The sequence below is a fragment of the Myotis daubentonii genome, chromosome 8 (genome assembly GCF_963259705.1).
Source record: "Myotis daubentonii chromosome 8, mMyoDau2.1, whole genome shotgun sequence".
Taxonomy (NCBI): Eukaryota; Metazoa; Chordata; class Mammalia; order Chiroptera; family Vespertilionidae; genus Myotis; species Myotis daubentonii.
This window is the reverse complement of record NC_081847.1, coordinates 5,943,885-5,954,653: the sequence shown is the minus strand read 5'-3', so window position 1 is coordinate 5,954,653 and position 10,769 is coordinate 5,943,885. Positions and strand designations below refer to the sequence as shown.

The 10,769-nt window shown below is 59.6% G+C and overlaps 1 protein-coding gene across 1 annotated transcript; it reads right to left on the bottom strand.

Annotated features, from left to right (window-relative positions):
* Positions 1-14: 14 nt before the first annotated feature.
* CTSZ (cathepsin Z) lies at positions 15-7,865 on the bottom strand. Its single transcript, XM_059705179.1, has 6 exons — positions 7,613-7,865; positions 7,225-7,388; positions 3,952-4,131; positions 1,960-2,110; positions 1,505-1,667; positions 15-521 (listed from the first exon to the last, which is right to left on the bottom strand). The coding sequence occupies exons 1-6, from the start codon at positions 7,750-7,752 to the stop codon at positions 411-413; spliced, it is 909 nt and encodes a 302-aa protein (XP_059561162.1). The 5' UTR covers positions 7,753-7,865; the 3' UTR covers positions 15-410.
* Between the last annotated feature and the right edge of the window lie 2,904 nt (positions 7,866-10,769).

The window sequence follows — 10,769 nt, the reverse complement described above, 5'->3', positions numbered from 1 at the left end:
CTCAGGCTCCATCCTCTTGTGAAATCCCGTATTTTATTCATCACTTGGGCGATTTGAAACTGCTGTCTCCCTCTATTCCCCATTCCTTCCAAGGTGACAAAAGAACTGGTGATAAATGCCACATTATAGACTACAGTTGCCAAAAGGAAAATACCAAACCATCAATCGACAAAAATGCAGTTCACATAATTAACGTGTTGCAATCCCATCTTGGGCAGGTAGATGGTTCACTGCAGTCCTGCAGGGAGTGGCCTGGGCTGGTTTATGCCATCCCTTCTGAGACTCTCTCGGGATGTGCTCCGCCAGGTGCTTAGTGCCCTCGCAGTGTGATTTGAACATCAGCTCCCAATCCTCCAAACCACGGAAGTTCATGATATTTTCTTAAAGATCTGCTCTCCGAGACATCTGCCTTAAACGATGGGGTCCCCAAATGAGCAGCTGTCCTCGATAGCAAGGTTGTATTTCGCGCCCTTCCCGTCTTTGTAGGTGCTGGTCACTATCCGCATCCAGCCTCGCTCGCCCTGTGACAAGTAGGAGCACGTGTTAGCTGGTCGCCCAGCCCGACCCCCACTCCTCGCACGCCGAACACCCCCTCCCTCTGCCTGTCACTCAGCACAGGCTCCACCACCTGCCTCCCCTTCCCCGTGTGGGACCCCTGCTTGCAAATACCTTTTGTGAGTATCTCACTTGGTTAATATGTAACATGAGGGGTGCAGGTACCTGCATGGCAAAGGCCAATTCATGGAACCAAAACATGGATGCTTTGGACCAGATGACTTAACTTCCTCCTGTTTCTCCATGTGTAGTCATTTAATACAAAATATTGACATTGTGCCTGGCTGGCATGGCTCAGTGGTAAGGGTTAACCTATGTACTGATTTGATTCTCAGTCAGGGCACATGCCCGGGTTGCGGGCTCAAGCCCCAGTGTGGGGCGTGCAGGAGGCAGCCAATCAGTAAGGATATATATACAAAATATTGACATTGTGGCACTTCAACATTAATCACTTTCCCCCATTTCACAAAAATGAATGTCTGTGTCTTAAACCACTAATGGTTCACACTACTTAGAAATTAAAATTCTGGCAATCAGTTTCTCTCCCCCGCATTTGTGACCCAAATCAAAGGTATGAAAAAATTATACAGGATCACTGGGAGGAGCCAGAACTGACAGGAAAAAGGACGAGATGGCTGTGAAGGAATACGCTAGCTAACCTGAAACTTCTAGAGCCGAGTCCCACCACCAGGCCGTTCCCCCAGAAGACACCTGGCAATGTCTGGAGACGGTCTTGGTTGTCACAACGGAGGAACAGGGAGAGCAGCTACTGGCATCTGGGGCTAGGGGCCAGGATGCTGCTCAACGCACCGCGATGCCCAGGACAGCAGCAGCCCCCACACAAGTCAGGTGTCTGACCCCAAATGTCACTGGCGCTTGCTGAGGCCCAGCTCCAAGCCACAAAGCCACAGCACCGTGGATGTGCTGAGTGTCAGCAGGAACATCTTACCCATGGTTCACCCCACGAATTCCGGACAATCCAGTACTCAGTCCCATCGCTGATGCCCCAGCCTGCCACGGAAATGACGTGGTTAATGTAGCTCTGCTCCTGGTACTCCGCGTAGATGCCCCCGCTGTAATTCACCATCTTTTCTGTCGCCATTATCCCGCAGCTGGAAACAAGCAGGGAGGGAGTTAGCACTTTGTGAATCAGAGTAAATCTGACTGAGATAGTGCGGCAAGTGAGTCTGCCTGCTGCCAGCCCGGCCCACAGCCCACAGCACTCGCTGCAGCCGGGGCCTTTCCACACGCTGCCCTTCACTCGCAACCACCCGAGGGGCCCACGGCCAGCTTGGCTCCACTCCTGAGAAAACGCCCCCGGCCGTCTCGAGCCTTGCGAGTAAAGCCCGCCGAAGGAACAGGGTGATGTGCCTGCAGCGGCACCTCCCAGCCGGGGCTGCTCACCTGATGGGACCGTTGGCGTAGATCTCTGCCATCATCTTCTCCCTGCCAGCCACGGAGCCGTAGTCGCCCACTTTCCAGAGCGTGTAGTTCTGAATAGGCTGACACTCCTTGAACTCTGTGCATGTGCCACACTGGTTGAACTTGTCACACTCTGGGGGCACACAGTCAGTGAGGGACCGCCCTCAGTCACCTGCCCGTGAGCACTCCAGGCCCACCCTGCACGTGGCTCCCTGACTGACACCGGCAGTCAGCACCCCTGGCTGCAAAGGAGTCCTGAAAAGCCTGGCCCCAGGCCTTGGTGGGAAGCACAGGACGTAATTAGCGCATAGTAGGCACTCAAGAGACAGCCTTTTTTCTTTTAATGGCCTGGAGAAGGGCCCTTTCACAAACTCCATAGCTGAAAATAGTGTGTGACTGGATGGTTAGCTCGGAAGATGAGTTAGCTCTTAAGATGACTAGTGAATAGGCTGATCGTTTGGCAAAAAGAGCATTTTTGATGATTTTGGTTTGAGGTGGTATCAAGAATTAGGCTTTAACCCTACCAGACCGATTTTTCGGTAATTTCCACACAAAGGTGGAATATTGGCACTAGATGAAAGGTAGACCTATTTTCTACAATGTCTCCAAGTTCCATCTTATTCTAACCACGTGTTTGCATGTAACTAACATTTTTCTATATCATGTTGGTTTTTTCTCTTTAATGCTCAGGCGCCCAGGTATAGGGGACAGTTAGGTTCAGGGCCTCAGGTCTGGTAGGATTGAAAACTGCAGCCTTTAGTTCTCCACACCACCCACTGCCTCTGTTCCTCAGACCCGACCTGCCTTTCCCTGCCTTTTCACAGCTTTCATGTTACTTATGTTGCTGTTCTAGTTTCTTATTAGCCCAGGTTCCTCCCCTAGGACATTCGACTCCTTGAGGTTAAAATGGCTTGATGTGTTCTTTGGTCACCAAATGCCCAGCACAACCAGCAAGTGGCCACCATTCGATAAATACAAAGACCAGGCTATTTATTGCAAACAGCCAGGCTCCTGATGGGCTGCATCTGCCCTTCATCCAGGGTTACAAAGGCCAGCCCTGACAGACCAGTTCAGGGCTGAGCAGGGCAGAGGGTCAAAGTGAGGCCCCAGGTCCCACCTGATTTCCTGGTTCCCAGCTGTCATTCTCCTCCCTTCATCTGTCCCTCTCAGGTTCTCAGATCCCTGCAGGGTTTACCACTTCAAGACTTGCCCAACCAGTCTGGGGGAATTCCTTGTGGCTGGGCAACATGGCCCTGGAGGCAAGCCGAGGGCCATGGGGTGGGATGAAGCCTGAATCTGCTGTGTGCCTCACAGGCACAGGGGCGAGGCAATCCCTTTTGTAGGAGAAGGTGGGGTGGGAAAGCACCTGGGCTCCCCCGAACTCCCTCCTGCCTGAAACAGCCCTTGAATTGGCCCCAGCTCTCTGCTCCAGCTGACAAAGGTAGGTGACTTAAAACTGCCAATTGGGGACTTTTTCTTTTCATTTCAAAGGGGAGCAGCCTCAAAGGAATGTGCCAACTCCAGGGTTTCCACGCCCGCCTCGGTCAGCGGGTCCATGCAGGGCCTCTGGACTCCAGGTCCACCCGAATGCACACGGCCCAGGGTCGTGCGGTGGGAACCAGGCCAGAGCCACGTTCCTCCAGCGGGGCCGCCTGCTTCCTCGCAGCAGCCTGCCTGCGCTCAGCACGCTCCCGGGAAACTGACTCTTCCCTGGATAATGGCCACCTGTGCTGCTCTTACAAAGGCCCACGCAGCCACCATGTCAGAACCACAACCACGGCCAGCCCGCCACAGGGACACAAGGCTGGAGAGATCCCTGCCCAGGGCTTTTCTGGTGCCCTTAGCAAGGACTATGGGCTCCAGCTCCCTGCTCCCCCAAACCCACAGGTTTGAGCCTCCCCTAGTGCCCCCACCAGGGAGAGAAGCCTAGACTGTCCTGGGAAGAGGGTGGCAGGGTGGGTGGGTGGGCCCTACTCTGGTCCTTGGCCTGGTAGTTGTTGCAGGTCTCGTCCGGAATGCCGTGCCTCTGGGCGTAGGACCACACCTCCAGGTCATTGCCCCCCTCGCAGGAGCCAGCCATCCCGCAGTCGATGACGTGCTGCACAGACAGGAGGGTGGAGGGCCATGCCCCCTTCCTCTTGATGTTGATCCGATCTGCAAGCACACCCATGGGATTCAGCACCCAGCTGCCCAGCCTGCCCATGGCTCCCCTGTGCCTCTCTGGGGGCCCTCTCCAGACTGCCTTGAGGAAGCCGAGGCTCTCCAGAGCCGTCCCCCGGCCCTTCCCTGCACTGATGTTTCTGGCCACACTACTCGACTGGAAGGGCATGTGGGCAGGGCCGAGCTGTAGGTACCCGGTAAGTGCCCGCTGAGGAACTGAAAGGGCCAGGAGCAAGGACAGGGACACTTGGTGAGCAAGGGCAGCCAGGACCACAGGCAGTGAGCCCAAGGCCCACAGCCCCTGGGAGGCTGGGCGGGCCCAGTCCCGGGGGCACTGCGCCCACTGCTGGTGGCATCTGCACCACGGGACTGGGGGGCAGAGGCAGGGCTCTGAGCAGCCAGCCAGGATCTGGTCAGTGTTGACTCTGCCTGTGGGCAGGGCCCACACCCCACTGTGGTCAGCCAGGGACACTACAGGTGGTCCCTGCACCTACCCGGGGCCCCTGGACCTGCAGCCAATCCCACCCCAGTCCCCTCTGCTCATGTTCCACCGATTTCATAGCCACACACCCGCCAGGTGCTACCTCAGGGCTTCTTGTCGCTTTCTATCCCCAAGTCAGAGCTCGTTACTATGAGCAGAGAGCCCTCCACAGCCCCCCAGAGCATCCCGCCCTCCCTTCCTGCAGCCCCTGACCCTCCTTCTGACAGAAGCTTCTTGTCACAGAGGTCTAGGTGGTGGGGGACAAAGGACAATGAACACGTGTCAGTGTGGAAGCATGAAGTCCGAGGGGGGGAGAACTCGGGGGCACGTGCAGAGAGGGTGGCTGAGGCCTGAGTGGCATCCCTGTGAGAGGGTCTGCAAGTGCAGGCTCCAGCTCGGGGCAACCACGCTGGGCCCACGAGAAGGGCGCTCTGGCAGACCAAGGAAGGCTTTTGTGTTTTATCTGCAGGAAATCTTAAAGGCGGTGTAAGAAACATAACCCGTCCTGGGTTTGACCGGGCTCCGGCTAGCTGCTTGCAATTGGACAGCAGGGAGACCAGTCCAGCTCCAGAACGAAGCCAGGTATTGGGGTGGGGGTTCAGGCTGGGTGTGGAGGTGGAGGTGGCAAGATGCAGAAGAGTTCGAAAAATATTTTGAATCGACATTTGTTGCAGGATTGTATGAGGGTATGAAACAGAGGAATCGGGTATGGCAACGCGGCAGGTGATGGTGGGCTGACAAGCCCCAGGCATATAACTTTTTAGTAAGGATTTCTCTTTGCCTTAAGCCAGGCCTGCCCATTGTTCCTATACATTTAGGTGAACACACCTTTGAAACACCTCTATTCAGACCCCTCCAGGGCAACCACCCAGGAAGGCACTGGATCTGGTTAACAATCCTGCAACCATGCCCCCTGCTTCCTCCCCTCCCTGTACTTCTTCTGCTCATGTTCCCCCCTTAATTCCAAATGTCACTACTTGGGGCATTTGACATATTGCTTCCTGGTAACTGTCTTCAGTTTTGGCTCAAATAAAGTCTTACAAAAATTCTCTAGAGGTTTGCATATTCCTTGGTCCACAGGGGTGAGGGCAGTAGTGGGAAGGACGGGCTGTTCAGTCTGAACATATGAGGTTTGAGGGGCCAGATGTCCAAGCGAGAGGGAGTGTGGGCGCTGGGTGTAAAGCTGAGGGGAGCCTTCAGGCTGGGAGGAGCCAGGGACCTGGTCCTGGGGAAGCCGAAGTTCATTAGTGAAGCTGGGAGGACAAGGAGCCTGGAAGAGCGGGGAAGGAGGAGGGTGAGTGCTGGAAGCATTCGCTGCAAGGGTAGCCCAGGAGGTGGAGGCCCGGGCTGACCACTGGACCTGCCTGCATGGCTGCCTCTTGCCAGTGACCTTGCAAGGAAGTGGAGTGAGGCTGCAGTGGGCTCAAGGATGGGGAAGAGGAAGCAGGGAGGCCAGCAGAGAGTGGTGGCTGGAGGCGGGTTGGGGCTCATAGGTTCAGTGACGGCCAAATCTGAGCACAGGGAGGCGTGGCCTGGGCAAGGGACTCGCACACGTGACGCCCAGAGACCAGAGGGAAGGCATAAACTATGGCCAGCTGTGTTGGGTGGCGGCTGGGCGGGCCCCCGTGGAAGTCCCCTTCTGGAGACTTCTATTTCCTCAATGAAAGTGGAAGGAGAACCCTGCTGCTGGGGAAAATGATGGAGGTTTGAGTAGAAAGTGAGAGAAGCAGTCCTCTGTCCAGGAAATTCCTCAGAACTGTGGCAGGTTCACCGTCCTGAAGGGACAAAGGCAGGCCCCGCTCCCCCCACCCCCAGCTTCTTCAAGGCTCCCCTAGGGCCCTCCCCGGGGACAGGGCCCAGGGGACTTCTGCCTCCTCCTCTCCCCTCCCCCACTGGGGCCCTTTCACTTCCTCAACCAAGCGCCCCATCCCTGCCCACCTGCCCGGCCTTTGCCCTCGCCCTCCGCCTTAAGGCTGCCAGCCCTGCCTGCTGGCCCACGCCTCCCAGTGGCTCGAGCTCTGGTCCTGTCTAGCTCCTGGCCGCCCCAGCTCCCCGGAGGGTTCCTATACCTCCCAACTGAGCCTCAGCCTACCTGCCCCCCAAAAGAGATGGGGCAAGGCCCCCAGGGAGACCCCAGCAGAGGTCACTCCTTCAGCCGGCCGCAGGAGCTCCTCTGTCCGGAGGAGACCCCTCCTCCAGGGGTGAGGTGGCTCCCCCTCCTCCCTGGCCAGGCCCAGCAGCCTTCTCAGGTGCTCTGACCTGCGCCGCCTTCCTCGCAGGCCAGCCGGCCAAGGTCCCCGAGCAAAGGGCCAGCCTCAGTGAGGCTCCAACCCCAGGCAGGCCGCACCGCAACTGCCAACCGCGGTCCAAAAGCAGCTCCATCTCCACCGAGACACCTAGGGAGCCGCCGTGTTCCCACATCTGGATCCATCCCAGGGGCCACGTGTCACGGCTCCGGTCCCCGCGAAGCAGGCCCACCTGTGTGGGGACCCGCCAGCCTGGGTCACCAGTCCCTGCGGAGGCGGCATCGGTCTGCGGGTTCCGACACCCCATCCCGCTGGGCCCTGGGCTGGGGGGAGCCCGCGGCAGGCCTTGGCCACACCTACCCGCCATGGCGCTGGTGCTGCCGTGCGCCCAGCAGGAGCCGCAGTACTGGGGGATGTGCTGGTTGCGGGTGACGCTGGCGTAGTTGACCCCGTCCACGTTGCGCCAGTCCCAGCTCTTGGGCAGATCCGACGGGGACAGGTACTCGTGAGGCCGCGGGTAGGTCCTGGGGAAAGACCGGCTGTCAGGACGCCCGGCCTCGCACCGGCGGGGCCTCCATCACGTGCGCCGCTCCCGCCAGGCCGCCCCAAACGCAGGGCTCCCCGGGTGTGAGAGAGAAGCGAGACCCCCACACTGATTTGACCCTCAAAGGTCAAGGGGGGCAGGGCGCCCCCGGGAGGCGGCAGGGTCCCCAGAAGGCGGGCGCGCGCGCAGCCCCAGGCCGCTGACCTGCGCCCCAGGGGGGCCAGCCGGTCCCCGCGCGGCGCCCGGTAGCAGCCCCGGCCCGGGCGGAAGGGGAGCCCGGCCCGCGCGCCCAGCAGCAGCACGAGCAGCAGCAGCAGCGGTCCTGCCGGCCCCGACGACGCCATGGCTCCGCGCCCGTCCCGCAACGGTGCCGATTCGAACCCCGCACCGGATCCCGCGCCGGTGCCCCTCCGCCCGCGCGTCCCGGCCCTCGCGCTCCCGCCCGGCCCCGCCCGGTCCTTAAGGTGGCGGCGCGGGCGCCCGGACACACCCCCGGGGCGGGGCGGCCGCTCCTGCCCCCGTGACCCCGGCCCCGCCCCGGCCGCGGGCAGAGCCGCCCCGCCGCAGCCCGTGCGGGAGGGGCTGGGATGGGGTCACGCGCTGGGCGGGGAGCCAGACCCCTGACCTGACCCCGCCACTGGCCCCCGGCCACGTGGCTTGGGGGCCTGCTGAGCACATTGGAGCCAGACCTCGAGGGGCCCTGGGGCGGGGCGGGCAGGTCCTAATGTCCCAGCAGCCTGGATGCTTGAGACCCTCAGTCCTGGAGAGGTGCCCCTGTCCCGACATCCCACTGGGCCCGGGCCTCCGGGGAAGGTGCAGGGGTCTCCCCAAGTCCTGGAGGAAAGCCACGGTCCCCGCAGAATCCTGCCCTGGCCTGGCTGTCTGCACCCCCTTGGCGAGGGCCCGGGCCCTATGAGGAATTGCTGCCCCTCACAGAGGAGGCAGTGCCAGGCTCCCTTGGCACAGAAATCCTTGGTTCTGCATTCCGGCTTCCAAGATGCTGCGAAGGCTTCCTGCTGACACAGCTCTTCGGGGTCAAATGCAGAAGGAACTAAAAGCAGAAGTGGGGAGCCCTGGCCTCGATTTCGAAACGGAACAGTCATCCCTCCCTCCTGCTGCCCAGGGTCTGCACAGGCCTTGGCCGGGTCCGCAGGCCCCTTCCTGGGCCTGTGCCCACCCGACCATCAAAAATAAAAATGACTGCCTCCTGGACTTCCAGCAATTTCCGTGGCCACCTTAGGAGTGCTGAAGTGACCGTGGGATCCCAACGGGGCTGGACACCTGTCCGGCAGTGGCTGTCCGAGCAGCCGAGGCCTCAGGTGGAGCCCGGGCATTGCATTCTCAGCCCAGAAGTTTCGTCCCTGTTCCTGAGAAGCCACTGGGAGCTCAAGTGTGGCCACGGCCCCACCCTCTGATGTGCTCTTTCTCTCCTGGGAGCGCCCAGGTGACCTGCAGTCACACAGGCCCCGGGCTCTGAGGGCCAAGCTTGCCGCATGCTGCCGCCCACAGACCTGCAGCAGGCTGGCCTGATCACATGGCCTCCAGCGGCCAGGGCGGAGGCCAGGGTCCTGGCTGGGAAGGTCACACAGGCCTGTGGAATGCAGCTTAGCCGGAGGCAAGGGTGATGACACTCAGGCTGGTGATGGGAGGACCCCGGGGTTGTCTCGCTGTGGCCCACCAGCGTTTCCCTGACATGCAAGCAAGTCAGACTCAGAAAGTGATGGGGAAATCGGGCAGCAGGATGGGGAGGGAGTCCAGACATTTGAAACTACAACTTGCAAGGTGAGAAGTGAGTGAGGTCTGGTGTGATACGCTCTGCCTCTCCAGCCCCCGGGTGGTCAGACCTACAGACCCAGGGCCCTTCACGTGTGAACTTGGCTGTGATCACTGGTTGCTGAGGCTCTGAGTGGGGGTGGCCTCGGACCAACCTGAGCCAAGTGTCAGCCTGCAGACTGTGGTCAGAGCACTGCAGCGTGACTGCTAGGGAAGGGCAGGCAGATCAGCATGAAAGGCCGCTGGCCTCAGCAGGAGGACGAGCCTGCGGGGCTGGCCTCCCGGGGCCTGCTCCTCTCTCTGCACAGCAAGTGCACCTGAGCGCAGCTTCGGGCCTTGGCCGACCTGGCAGCCGGTCCAGTGAAGGCATTTGTGATAAAGACTAATCTTCTCCAGCCTGGAGCAGAGGGGCCTGGGCAGGGGCTCCCCAGCTCCAGCCACTCCCTCCTGCACTCTGTGTGCCCTGCTGTCCCACCTGGGGCAAGTCTTGCAGGTGCTGAGATGTGGAGTCCCCTGAAACCACTACCAAGTCCTCTCTCTGGAAGCCTACCTGTGCCCTGGCATTTTCCTCCTGGATGTAACTGAGTCATTCCTGTTCCTAGTGGTGCTTAAAGGCAGAGGCGATGACTTTCTAGAATAGTCTCCAGACTGGGAATCATCTGTCCTCTTTAGATGCTGGAGGTGGGGCCAGCTGCTATCGCCCCATTTTATAGGTGTGAGACTGAGGCTCCACAGAGGTCAGGAGACCTGTACTCAGCATAGGCTCGTGGGTGGCAGGTTAGAATCTAGTCCCCCCCCTCTTTTCTTTTCCTCTATAAAGTCTCCTGACACACACATGATCCAAGGCCACAACACAAAAACCTATTATTTCTAAAAATAAGGTTGATTTCCCTTCGTCCCGATAAAGAGCACACATACTTTCTAGTTGGGCCGGGGCTGGCCAGCTCTCCCCACTCGAAGGGGAGTGCGGACAGGTTGTTTCTGCGTCTGTGGAATTTCCTCGGAACCTTCACCCCTCCCTTCAGGCCGTGTCGTGGCTCCCACCCCGCAAGCTGCAGACACTTGCCATTACTCCACATTCCTGCGTTTGGCCACATCCTGGACACCCGTTTTGTTTGGAGGGATGCCGACCCTGCTCACCAGGCACGTCTGGCTTCGCAGGGCACTTCGGCGTTCTTGGCAGCCGCAGGGCTCCCTCCATCCACGTGGCCATGAGGTCAGATGCTCAGTCTGAATCCCAGACGCCTTTGCAGGGGAGGCCTTCCGATTGGGTGGGTCAGGTGTGATGACCTCGTCCCGCTGCTGTCCCCAAAGGCATCACCGTTAACCCCTCTCTTGGCTGCACACACTTGCCTCCCTGGGACCCCATTCGTGAGGTTGGCCGTCAGCATGACCTTCAGAACACGTTGGCCACGGCCGAGCCAGAATGTCGAGCCCGCCTGGGAGCTGCCCATGACCTCTGTCTGAGGGGTCTTGGTCATTCATGGTCAGATCCGGGGGCTCTCTGAAGTCAGGCAGTCACAGGTATTTGCTGAGCTCCTGGCATGTGCCAAACCACCGTGCCAGCCCCTGGCTTCGAGGAGCTTAC

Bases quoted from the DNA above. Each gene is read 5' to 3' on its own strand.
- CTSZ (XM_059705179.1), bottom strand. From the start codon at position 7,752: ATGGCGTCGTCGGGGCCGGCAGGACCGCTGCTGCTGCTGCTCGTGCTG. The intron at 7,389-7,612 runs GTCAGCGGCCTG...GTCTTTCCCCAG, and splicing joins CTGGCCCCCCTGGGGCGCAG to GACCTACCCGCGGCCTCACG. The intron at 522-1,504 runs GTAAGATGTTCC...TACTTGTCACAG, and splicing joins ATTCGTGGGGTGAACCATGG to GGCGAGCGAGGCTGGATGCG.